Source organism: Sus scrofa, chromosome 17, assembly GCF_000003025.6.
Source record: "Sus scrofa isolate TJ Tabasco breed Duroc chromosome 17, Sscrofa11.1, whole genome shotgun sequence".
NCBI classification, from domain to species: Eukaryota; Metazoa; Chordata; class Mammalia; order Artiodactyla; family Suidae; genus Sus; species Sus scrofa.
Genome location: NC_010459.5, coordinates 28,135,695 through 28,148,902, shown reverse-complemented (window position 1 = coordinate 28,148,902; position 13,208 = coordinate 28,135,695). Strand labels below are relative to the sequence as shown.

General features: G+C 44.5%; 1 protein-coding gene across 3 annotated transcripts in view; it reads right to left on the bottom strand.

The window, feature by feature from the left end:
* The window catches only part of CFAP61 (cilia and flagella associated protein 61), a 261,717-nt gene that overhangs the window by 224,432 nt on the left and 24,077 nt on the right, over positions 1–13,208 (bottom strand). For 2 of the 3 annotated variants that reach the window (XR_002339864.1, XM_021077413.1), the window contains exon 7: positions 3,824–3,956. Coding sequence is in view for 2 of the 3 variants with exons in the window: in XM_021077413.1 (XP_020933072.1) it covers positions 3,824–3,956 (133 nt within the window). In the remaining variant the exon portion in view is untranslated. Of the gene's footprint in view, positions 1–3,771; positions 3,957–13,208 lie in introns of all 3 variants that reach the window. The other variant, XM_021077414.1, reaches the window with a different exon arrangement.

Here is a 13,208-nt window from a genome sequence, read left to right as displayed (position 1 = left end):
CATTTACAGTCAACTAAAAAAAGACAAAAAGACTCCATGAAGAAAGGACAGTCTTTTAAATAAATGGTGCTAGGAAAACTGAATAACCACATGCAGAAGAATGAAACTATACTCCTATTTTATACCACTGATAAAAATGAACTTGAGGAGTTCTTGTCGTGGTGTGGTGGTTAATGAATCTGACTAGGAACCACGAGGTTGTGGGTTCAATCCCTGGCCTTGTTCAGTGGGTTAAGGATCTGGCGTTGCCATGAGCTGTGGTGTAGGTCGCAGATGCAATTTGGATCCCGTGTTGCTATGGCGCTGTTGTAGGCCAGTGGCTACAGCTCTGATTAGACCCCTAGCCTGGGAACCTCCATGTGCTGCGGGAAGCAGCCCTAGAAAAGGCAAAAAGATTAAAAAAAAAAAAAAACTAAAAATGGATTAAAGCCTTAACATAAGGCCTGAAACTATCAAACTCCTAGAAGAAAATATAGAGAAAAGTTTCTGGACATTAGTTCTGGCAACAATTTTTTTTGATATGATACCAAAAGCACAAATAAAAAAAGCAAAAATTAGGAGTTCCTGTTGTGGCTCAGCAGAAACAAATCCAACTAGGAACCGTGAGGTTGTGGGTTCAATCCCTGGCCTCGCTCAGTGGGTTAAGGATCCTGTGGTGTAGGTCACAGACACAGCTCAGATCTGGCGTTGCTATGGCTATAGTGCAGGCTGGCAGCTGTAGCTCCAATTCAACACCTAGCCTGGGAATCTCCATATGCCATGGGTGTGGCCCTAAAAAAGCAAAAAAAAAAAAAAAAAAAAAAAAAAAAATAGCAAAAATTAGTAAGTGAGACTACATCAAATTAAAAAATTAAAAAGCTTTTGGGAGTTCCCGTCGTGGCACAGTGGTTAACGAATCCGACTAGGAACCATGAGGTTGCGGGTTCGGTCCCTGCCCTTGCTCAGTGGGTTAAGGATCCGGCGTTGCTGTGAGCTGTGGTGTAGGTTGCAGACAAGGCTCGGATCCTGCGTTGCTGTGGCTCTGGCGTAGGCCGGTGACTACAGCTCCGATTCGACCCCTAGCCTGGGAACCTCCATATGCCGCAGGAGCGGCCCAAGAAATGGCAAAAAGACAAAAAAAAAAAAAAAAAAAAAAGGTTTTGCACAGCAAAATAAATAACAAAATGAAAAAGCAACCTACAGAATGGGAGAAAATACTTGCAAATCATATATGTGATAAGGGGTTAGTATTCAAAACATACAAAGAACCTGTACAACTACTTAATACCAAAAAAAAAAAAAAACAAAAAAACCAAACAACCCGATTTAAAAGTGGGCAGAGGAACTGAATAGACATTTTTCCAGGAAGACATACAAATGTTCAACAGGTACATGAAAAGATGCTCAGTATCACTAATCATCAAGGGAATGCAAATCAAAATCACGAGATTATCACCACACACCTGTTAGAATGGTGATCATCAAAAGACAAGAGATAACCGAGTGCTGGCAAGCATGCGGAGAAATGGGAACCCCTGTGCACCATTGGTGGGAATGTAAATTGGTGCAGTCATTACGGACAACAGCATGAAGCTTCCGCAAAAAAATAAAAATAGAGCTACCATATGATTCAGCGATCCCACTTCTGGGTATATATCCAAAGGAAATGAAAATAGGGTATTAGAAAGATATCTGCACTCCAATGTTTACTGTGGTATTACATGCAATAGGCAAGATATGGCAACAAACTAAGTGGCCAGATGAACGGATAAAGAAGATGTGTATGTATGCATGTACATACGTATGTTTACACACACACACACACACACACACACACATATATATGCACATATGTGTCATAGATATTATTCAACCGTAGAAAAGGAGATCCTGCCACTTGTGACAACATGGATGGACCCCCAAAGGCATTATATTAAGTGAAATAATTCAGACAGAGAAAAGCACTGTATGGTATTGCTTCTATGTGGAATCTAAAAAGGCTGACTTCTTTTTTTTTTTTTTTTTTTTTTTGGCTTTTTGCCTTTTCTAGGGCTGCTCCTGCAGCATATGGAGGTTCTCAGGCTAGGGGTCTCATTGGAGCTGTAGCCGCTGGCCTATGCCAGAGCCACAGCAATGCCAGATCTGAGCCGCATCTGTGACCTACACCACAGCTCACGGCAACGCCAGATCCTGAACCCACTGGGCAAGGCCAGGGATCGAACCTGCAACCTCATGGTTCCTAGTCGGATTCGTTAACCACAGAGCCACGACAAGAACGCCATAAAAAGGCTGATCTCTTAGAAACAAAGAGTTGAATGGTGGTTACAAGGAGTTGGTGGCAGGGGTCGGGGGTGGGGGGAAGAGATGTTGATCAAAGGATACAAATTTCCAGTTATAAGTTCCAGATATCTAATGTACAGTATGGTGATTATAGCTAATGATGCTGTATTAGAGACCTAAAAATTGCTAAGAGGGTAGATCTTAAATGTTTTCACCACACACAAAAATGGTAATCATGTGACTTGATGGAGGTGTTAGCTAAAGCTATGGTTGTAATCATTTTACAGTGTATCAATGTATCAAACCAACACACCTTAAATTTACACAATGTTATATGTCAATCACATCTCAATGAACCTGGAAAAATAAATAAAGCCTTCTCCAAAAAACAAAGACCAGACTAAGTTGAATGGGTACACTCTGAGTCTGGTATGAATCATTTCATTTATCAATAGTTTTTACCTCATCATGTAAAGATGTGATTTTCCAAAATCGTGCTTTTGGGCCCAAATACTTCCTGACCTTGCCCTCTATCACTAGCCTGGTGCCAAAGGTCAAATGACAGTATGTGAAAGCAAGCTCTCAAAAGACAAAACAAAAACTGAAATACGAAAAAACCCAAAACTAAAATTTTCAGGGTAGAAGAAAAAGCGATCATGGACAGTACATTAGAACCTAATTTTCAGGGCCAGTTCCCCCCTTAAGAACCTAGCACCCAGGGAGTTCCCATTGTGGGTCAGTGGAAATGAATCTGACTAACATCCATGAGGACAGGGTTCGATCCCTGGCCTCACTCAGTGTGTTAAGGTTCCGGTGTTGCCGTGAGTTGTGGTGTAGGTTGCAGACTCGGCTCAGATCCCGAGTTTCTGTGGCTGTGGCTGTGGCTAGCATCTGTGGCTCCAATTTGACAATAAAAGGACAAAAAAAAAAAAAAAAGAAAAGAAAAGAAACTAATGCCCAGGTAAATCTAAATTCATCCTGTTCGTCACCAGATGTGTTTTCCATCATGTAGATAATTGTTTTACCACCTCGACGGCACAATGGAACTACAGGGGGAGCTTTTTAAAAATACTGAGGTACCTTCACCCCAAAAGATGGATTTAAGTGGCCTGAGGGCATCCTGGCATCAGGAATTTGTCTTTGACATGTAATTCACCTACTGAAACCCAGAGAATCATCTGTTAAGCCCATTACACCTGTAGCCCCCCATCACTGCTCAAGTTCACTTTAATTGTTGCGACAAAAGACTTGCAAGTCCTCCAAGAGGCACAGAGCCTAAACAATAAGATGTTTGCCTAAGTGGTTTTCCAGGAACTTGGAGTCAGGTGCACCTAGGTGGTCCTCAAGCCTATTAAGACAGGGCATCTGGAAGGACTTCACAAATCTAAAAACCTAAAGCAGGAACACTGGGGTGGGGGTGGGTGGCAGATGATCACCCAGCAGGAAAGTGAGCCTGGCACACCACCGGGAAGGGGGAGGGGGCACTCAGCAAACCAGGAGCCCTGGACTCACCTGTCTATCCCACTCACATTGGGGGCGGGGGTGCAGGTGGATAATCACGCACCTCACACACAACAGCATGGTTCTCTTCATCCTGAGCCTCTATGAGTTCAGCCAGGAAGTACTCGCCGTAGGTCTCCTTCAGGATGGTGTCGTGGTGCAGGAAGATAGGCATGAGGTCGTCGTGATCTTCCACCCTGTTTAAGGGAAAGGAAAGGCTTCCTTCAGAGCTGGTTCCCTCCTCTGCTCCCCGATGGCACGTCCCAGACCCTGTTCTCCTCACCTGCCGGAGCAGGGCAGCCACCCACAAAATGAACTTGCCTTGGACAGGAAGGAACAGACAACAAAAATGTAGCAGACAAGCCGCTGCAAACATTTCAAATTGTGGTAAGTTGCTTTGGGGTGGAGAGTGATGGGGCCAAGGGGTCAGGGAGGAACACCTGTGCAAGAACTGAATGAGGACACAGTGAGGAAGCTACGTGGAGACCTGGAGCTGCGGGGGAGGAGGGAGGAGATGGTCCAGGCAAAGGGGACACACTCGGCACATCTGGGTGCACAGCAGCATCGGTCATAGATGGCACAGCACCTCCTAAACGTGCTCCAAGGAACGTCCTTCTGTGACATTGCTCTGCTTCCTCCCCTTAGAAGAAATCCTCTAAAACCACCTTCCTGCCATAGGTTCCCTCGGGGATCGTCACAGTTATAAAGACTCTGGGAATTACTATGATAAAGAATATTTAAGCTTGTCTGTGCCTTTCTCCAACAGGGGCCCAGGGTACCTTCTATTCCTAAGATGTATCTATACTTTCGTGGATGGGGGGCAATACTGTTTTGAAGGTAATGAAGCTCTGCTCACTGTCCTGGGCATATCCTCCTCAAACCTCCTATCCAGGACCCTCTGCAGTGACCTCGACCACCAGTGTGGGGGGACAGGAGGACCCAAGAACTGGGCTTGGGGCAGCATGGTGAGGTGGCCCTTGGCCCCCATTCTGCTGCCGCATTTAACCCTCCTTTTCTTCTTTTTAGTAGATTCTGGATTAAGGCTAGTATTCTTCACATGTCTAAGGTGTTCTTACACATTTTCCTAGTAGTTTTCTATTTTTATTTTTATTTTATTTTATTTTTTGTCTTTTAGGGCTGCACCCACAGCTAATGGAGGGTCCTAGGTTCAGGGTCAAATCGGAGCTGTAGCCCCCAGCCTACACCACAGCCACAGCAACGTGGGATCTGAGCTGTGCCTGGCACCTACACCACAGCTTGTGGCAACACCGGATTCTTAAACCACTGAGAAAGGCCAGGGATCGAACCTCATGGATACTAGTCAGATTCATTTCTGCCGAGCCACAAAAGGGAACTCCAGTTTTCTTTTTTAAATGTTCCATATTTGTTTTTTTTTAATAGTATAACTTATTTGAGTACTAACCCTCATTCCCCTCCCCTTTATTTCATTACTATGCTGTATTCATCATCCCCTTTTATCTTCTAATATGTTTCTTTGATGTTACCAGCAGCTCCACCCAATGAGTGACAAAGACTCTTTCCTTGACCAAACTCTAGCCCAGGATACTTGGAGCCTTTTCTGAACCTTGGCCTAAAAAGACTTGAACAAACACTAACAGTTCCTAACAGCTCAAAACCACACTCCTAGAATGATCCTAACCTCTCTTAAAGTGCCTGCCTGAGACACTGTCACTACTGTGGCTTGGGTCACTGCTGTAGTATGGGTTCGAACCCTGTCCAGGGAAACTTCCATGTGCCGCAGGTGCAGCCAAAAATATAATTTAAAAAAAAAAAAAAAAAAAAAAGAGCCTGCCTAAGAAAGCTCAAGAAGAGAAAAGAATTTCTCAAGCTCAAGAACAAGAAAAGAATTTCCTGTTTGCTCCCAGCCTCTGTGGGAGGTAGGAGCCTAACTCCCATGAGGTCCAGGTGGCGACTCTGATGGGAGTCACATGGACCAACCCCACCTTTTCACTTTCTGTAATTTTTCACTTCCCTGACTCTACTGAGACCCTGCTCACCCCCTCCCAACTCCCTCATTTTCTCTGTTTTTCCTTTCTAAAGTATTATTTCCTTATTTGTTGGCTTTATTTTCCCTCATTTTCTTTTCAAAAGGCCTAGTTACCTTGGTACAAATCTCAGTTGAGTTCAGTTCACCCTGGATGTTTTCCCTATCACAGTGGTTATTACTGATTAACATCTGTCCTCACCAGCATCTGGCTCTGTTGACCTTTGACACCTGCACACAGTGGAGCCTGCAGCACAGGTGCAATGGGGATGGCCAACACAGGTGGGGCCCTGACCACACAACAGGGCTGGCCTCTTGTCTGACGTGTGCTGACGGCCTGAGGGGGCACCTCTGGAGAGTGAGCCCCCAGCCCCGGCTGGCAGCTCCTGGCCCTCTACTTGGCTTCTGGCTCTTCTGCCTAAGAAACTTGCCGGGTCACCTCGGTGCTAAGCCTTGGTTTCTCATCTGCACAAGGGCAGGGACAGAGAGAGTGAGAGGGTCCAACACGGGGATTCCGGGCTGCCCTCAACTTCACTCTCTGGCAGGCAGTCAGTCCTCGGCAGCATCTGCTATGGGGAGACTTCACAAGCACCCCCCTCCGATATCACTTGAGCCAAAAAGGCCCCACTGCATTCCAGAAACCCCTTACTTCCCCTAAAACAACCTGCAAAGGCGCCCTGCTAACACAGGTGGCTTTTCTCTGTAAAAAAAGCCCTGTATGGAGTTCCCATTGTGGCTCAGCAGAAACAAATCTGACTAGTATCCATGAGGACACAGGTTTGATCCCTGGCCTCATTCAGTGGCTTAAGGATCCAGTGCTGCCATGAGCTGTGGTGTAGGTCACAGACGAGGCTTGGATCTGGCATTGCTGTAGCTGTGGCGCAGGCCAGTGTCTATAGCTCCCATTCAACCTCTAGCCTGGGAACCTCCATATGCCTCAGGTGTGGCCCTAAAAAGACAAAAAAAAAAAAAAAAAAAAAAAAAAAAAAGCCCTGTGGTATACTGGTTTAAAAAAAAAAACAACCGGATTCTAGGAGAGAATAGCCAACAAATCCATTTCAAATATCTTGCCAAAAATAAAAGCCCACTGGAGTTCCCACGGCGGCACAGCAGGTTAAGAGTCCGGCATTGTCTCTGCAGTGGTGTGGGTTTGGTCCCCGGCCCAGCTCAGTGGATTAATGATCTGGACCCGCATCTGCGGCTCAGATTCTATCCCTGGCCTTGGAACTTCTATATGCCGCAGGTGTGGCCAAAAATAAATAATAAAAAAATAAATAAAAGACTATATCAGTATTTACTGAGATCATTATTATGAATTATGTGAAAATAATATTTTCATCATTTTAAGTGGACCAAGACAGCTACCACACAGAGATGACCCCCCCCCCCAAATCAAGTATGTACCATGGGCTTTTATCTATGTGATGGGACATAAGGGTACTACTTCCTGGTATAAAAATCAGGGAAAAGGTTCAGAAGGACCCAGGGCCATAAGCCTGACTGGGAGCTCTTGGCAGCGCATTAGCAAACTGATCCATAACCACATCTCAATACTAATTCTTCTGGGACAAAGAAGAAAAAAACATCCAAGTCGTGGAGTTCTGAAGAGTCTCTCCCTTAAGCCCTTCCCTAAAATGGAGAAGGAGGAACTTGCTCTGCTAAATGCATTCCTTAGGGTAATGGACGATCTACAGTCTTGCATCAGCCCCAGCGCTAATGATCAAGTATGACATCAGCCTCGCAGAGTCTCAAATGGCATCTGACAAAGTCCAGCCCCACGGAAACAAAACACCCCGGCTAGAAAACAATTCATTGGGCAAAGTGTTTAGACTTGAGCACCGCCTGCTCAAGGCGGTGGGGGTGGGGGGAGAGCCTCGACTTCCTGTGAAGCTGTTGGGCACAGCAGGGCCACGTGCCTGGCACCTCTGTGACCCCCAGCGTTTCAGTGGTGATGACCTCGGAGGGTTAGAGTGGACCAACACCAAATCCCACGGGGGTGACACCACGCTCTGAGTGGACAGCCACCTTCCGTGGTGGCATGCCTCCGGCACGTGGCTTGAAAGTGGCAACAATGTGCATCTTAATGTAGTTGGTTACAGGTTTTTCTTTAGCATTTAACTCTTTGTTGTTTAGTTTTTACAGATTATGAAATAGCCTTTTAGACTGAATTCTAGCTGAAGTACAATAGCATGTTAATTTCAGATGTACAGCACAGTGATTCAGTTATACATATATATTCATACACATATTCTTTTTCAGATTCTTTTCCATTATAGGTTTTTACAAAATATTGAGTATAGGTCCCTGTGCTAAGTCATAGGTCCTTGCCAGTTACCTATTTTATATACAGTAATGTGTACATGTTAATCCCACCCCCCTCACTTATCCCTCCCCTGCTAGAATATTTTAACTTGCTAGGAGGCAACAAAAGGTCTATCCTATAGAAACCATTTGATCACTCAGGCCCCCTAAGTGTCCACTGGACTCTGAGCAATGTGCCAGATGAAAAATGGGGTGGGAGCCAAAGCTGACGAAAATCAACAGCCTCTCAGGATACCTCCCTTGGGGCCTGGGTGTCCTGTGAACCCAGGAGACGGCAAGGTGAAGGATGACGGGGCCCTGGTGGCTCTTGCTGGCTTCTTGGGAGCTGGGAAGAAGGAAAGAGAAACTCCATCACCTCCACTATGTCAGGGAGTGAGGATTTCAAGGAACAGCAGATGCTGGACCCCACAACATCTGCCAGGCAGGCTGGCACCGCCTCTTGGTGGCAAGTGGACCCTTTCAATATCCTGACCACTCCTGCAGAATCATAATCCTAGAGGGAAACCTACAGGTGGCTTCCTTCGAGGCACAAAGCACAGGTTGTTTCCTTGCCAGAAAAGAAACTACTGTGCATTCAAAAGTGGAAAGTTCATGCTTAGAGGCCGTGGCAATGGCAGAGCCCATCTTTGTGTTGAGAATACTGGCACAGCCTCCTCTCTCCTGTGTGAGGGTATCTTCCATAACAAGAAAGGATCTGCATTTCATTACCTAGAATTAACAATGTACCCTTGAAAAAGTGGTTCTGATGTCACTTTAAATCCCATAAATACTGTATTTCTTCAGGACTGAGAGAGTGTGTATACATGTATGTATATGCTTTAAGAAATAAATGAATAGGGAAAAAATTAAGAGAATCCAGTTTAGTGCTAAAGAATGCCATACAGGAGTTCTCGTAGTGGCACAGTGAAACTGAATCTGACTAGTATCCATGAGGATGCGGGCTCAATCCCTGGCCTCACTCAGTAGGTTAAGGATCCAATGTTGCCGTGAGCTGTGGTATAGGTCACAGACACAGCTCGGGTCCTATGTTGCTATGGCTGTGGCGTAGGTCGGCAGCTGTAGCTCTGACTTGACCCCCCAGTCTGGGAACTTCTATATGCCATGGGTGCAGCTCTAAAAAGCAAAAAAAAAAAAAAAAAGGAATATTGTACATTTTGCTTAAACCAACCCTTCCATGGATAGTTTCAATTTCGGGTTGGGGTTGGAGAACCTAAAGTGGGTACCAACTAGATTTCTCGTTTGATTCAGTTGAGTAAAACAAAGTGCCTTTTTCTTTCCAAGATCTCTTGTGACCTCTAGTGGTATTCCTTAAGAAAATTAAATCCATCATTTCGAAACTACATATTCCAATCAAAACTTCTTTCTTTTTCCTTGGATGTTCTGGGGCCAGGGATTGAACCCATGCCAGGGATCGATCCTGTGCCACAGTAGCAACCTGAGCCACAGCAGTGATAACGCTGGATCCTTAATCCACTGAGCCACCTGGGAACTCCTCCATTTAAAACTTTAAAATGGGGCGTTCCTGTTATCGATCAGTGGCTAATGAACCTGTCTAGGATCCATGAGGACTCGGTTCAATCCCTGGCCTTGCTCAGTGGGTTAAGGATCCAGCATTGCTATGAGCTGTGGTGTAGGTCTCAGATGCAGTTCAGATCCCGAATTGCTGTGGCTGTGTTGTAGGCTGGGAACCTCCATATTCCCCAGGGGCCATCCTAAAAAGAAAAAAGGAAAAAAAAATTTTTAATGGGTTTTGGACCTATTTAGCTCCTATTCATTGGAAAATGTTATGATTTTACAAGGTATGGAGGATTTGAAACTCTTGCTGACTTTAAAACACATTCGAGGCCAATAAGAGGCCCCTGCCACTTACACCATTGGGATCTGATACAAAAGTCTACATTGGCACACCATCACCCTGGTTGGGCTGTGAACCAAATTCTATTTCTGGGTCACTTATCAGGACTCAACAAAACCAGTGATGAAATTCCTAATTGCTCTACACTTCTTTCTGAATGATTTAGGCTATCTATACCTTAAGCATTAGAGTGTTCATTTACATGAAATTGCTCAGAAGTAAAACTTAAGTGGATTCCTAAAAAAGCAGGAGACTATCAGATGCTTAATAAAAATAACTGCCTTAAAGGGTAAGATGTTAGCATTTAAAAACCACCAATCTTACGTTTTAAAGTTCTAAGTCTTTTCATCTATTTTAAATTGCAAAGAATACTGACCTAACTTAATTTTTGTTATTAGCAAAAAGGCAGTATTCCATGAAGGAAATGTTAAATTTCTTTACAACACTGAATGACAGCACACAATCCTTTCCTTGGTGAGTCCTCTCCCATTTCTTGAAAAAGGGAGGCTCTGCCCCAAGAAAGACCATTCCAATCGTTTCTAAATCTGAAAACACCTCAGATTCACCACGGATGAATAACCAGGCCCATTATAGGTTATAAAGGTGTGGCTAGAAGCAACTATGCTTTATTTCCTGTATTTTGCAACATACAGAACAGTAACTTCAATAATTAGTGTCTAAGGAGAGGGGCAGATGACAGCAAAATTTTCCACATGGGAAAATCAAAGAAACAGGACTGGGGATTACAGCGTTAATTCGCTGGCTCTGAATATGTTGCTAGGTGAATGGCAGAAGGATAATTACATCCCCAAACCCTTCACTGGTTTAATGTTTTAAGAAGTGTGTTCTTCACCATTAATTATCAGTGCAAGTAACTACGGATGAAACAGATGCCAAAAAATAAATGTGGGGGAAACAAGAGAAAAGAGGCCCATGGCCACGCCCATCTGACCTCTGAAGTGTTTTTTCCTGCATCTTTAAGGAGGGAGACTGTCCATGTTTTCCAGACACCCGAATTTCAAGTATCAAAACAAATTTGAGGAGTTCCCGTCGTGGCGCAGTGGTTAACGAATCCGACTAGGAACCATGAGGTTGCGGGTTCGGTCCCTGCCCTTGCTCAATGGGTTAACGATCCGGCGTTGCCGTGAGCTGTGGTGTAGGTTGCAGACGCGGCTCAGATCCTGCGTTGCTGTGGCTCTGGCGTAGGCTGGTGGCTACGGCTCCGATCGGACCCCTAGCCTGGGAACCTCCATATGCCGCGGGAGCGGCCCAAAGAAATAGCAAAAAGACAAAAAAAAAAAAAATTTGAGCACTGTGGACAGAGACCTCTCAAAATGTGTCACACTTCCCTTTCATCAATCATCACAATGACCTAAGGACCTCTATCTTTGATACTATACATTGAACTGTCTTTTTATTCATCTCTTTTTTTTTTTTTTTTTTTTTTTGTCTTTTTGCCTTTTCTAGGGCTGTACCCGCAGCTTATGGAGGTTCCCAGGCTAGGGGTCTAATCGGAGCTGTAACTGCCAAGCCTACGCCAGAGCCACAGCAACTAGGGATCCGAGCAGCGTCTGCAACCTACACCACGGCTCAGGGCAAGGCCAGATCCTTAACCCACTGAGCAAGGCCAGGTATTGAACCCACAACCTCATGGTTCTTAGTTGGATTCGTTAACCACTGAGCCATGACAGGAACTCCAGGTCACTGTCATCTCTTTACCACCAGGACTATACCCCTCTGGTGATTAGCTTCTTGCAGATTTTCTGAACAAGCAGGACATTTTCACCCTCAGAGGCTGAATAAGCAAAGGCCTTGGGGAAAGGAATCAGGAGTTTCCATTCAGGCCAGGCCAGCCTGTCTGCTTGAAGGTCAGAGTTCATAACACTCAAGTTTTCACAGGGAAAAGGAAGAAAGGAAGGAAGAGGAAGTAGAAAGGAGAGAATGGGGGAGACCATGCTTCTAGGAGCCGGCCCTGGGCTGGGCACATTCTACATCTGATCTCCCCAGCAACCTACATCCTGAAATAAAAGTGGGGCATTAGTAACTAAGTTAGCAAAGATGCCACTTACTTTCCAAAGGATGAAAGAAATCAATGATTTTGCCCTCCCATGACTCATTTGTTTTTTAATAACTGGAAGTTTTACCCCTTGATCTCCCTCACCTATTCCACTCATCTCCCACCCTAGAAACAGGTGATTCTGAGATAGGCTGCCTCTGGTATATGTCAGTTTCAGCACTAGGTTTATACACAATATTCTATTACTAATAATGAATTGCTGAATATCTACATTAAAAAGTACGTAAGCTTTAAAATTCCTCAAGAAAATGACAATTCCCACAATCCAAACATCGTATACTGCCCACACTTTAAGAAAATACAGAGCTTCCGGGTTGGTGAATGCATGGGGGTTTGGGGAGAGTGGGGGGCCTGGAGAGGGCATGGAAGCTCTGAGCCCCTCCCTCACACCTTGGCCTGCGTATCTCATCCACCTGACTGCTCCTGAGTTACATCCTTTTATAATAAACTGGTGATCTAGTAAGCAAAGAAGATGATCTGGAAATGTGCCTACCTAACTGAAACCCATTCCCCTCTACCCTCTCCTAAAGGACTTTCTACTTGGCGTACACATGTTTAATCATCATCTGGACAATTCCTAAACTGGAGATTATCTTAAATGCAATTATTATATTCACTTAAGCTAGAACCTGTAAAATGGCACTGAAACCCACAAATATTTAAATAAATGCAAATTAAGGCAACAAAATGTGGTTTTAATCTAATAGACTGGTGATGGTTTTTTTTTTTTTTAAAACAAATTTATTTATTTTTATTTTATTTTTCTATGGCTGTACCTGAAGCATATGGAAGTTCCTGGGCTAGGGGTCAAATCAGAGCTGCAGCTGCCAGACTATACCACAGCTACAGCAACACCAGATCCAAGCCACATCTGCAAACTATGCCTCAGCTTGCAGCAATGCTGGATCCTTAACCCACTGAGCAAGGCCAGAATTCGAACCCACATCCTCCCAGAGGCTATGTCGGATTCTTAACCCACCGAGCCACAGTGGGAACTCTTGGAGATGATTTTAATAACTGAAGCATCCAGCATTGGTGAAAGTGCAAGAAAATGACTCTCTTGGTTAAAATATAAATTGACATGACTATTTTGACTGAATAATTTGGTAATATCTACTTTTAAATTTTAGTATTTAATACAACCTTGCCCAGAAATTCTACTTCTGGCTATCTATACTACAGACAAAAAC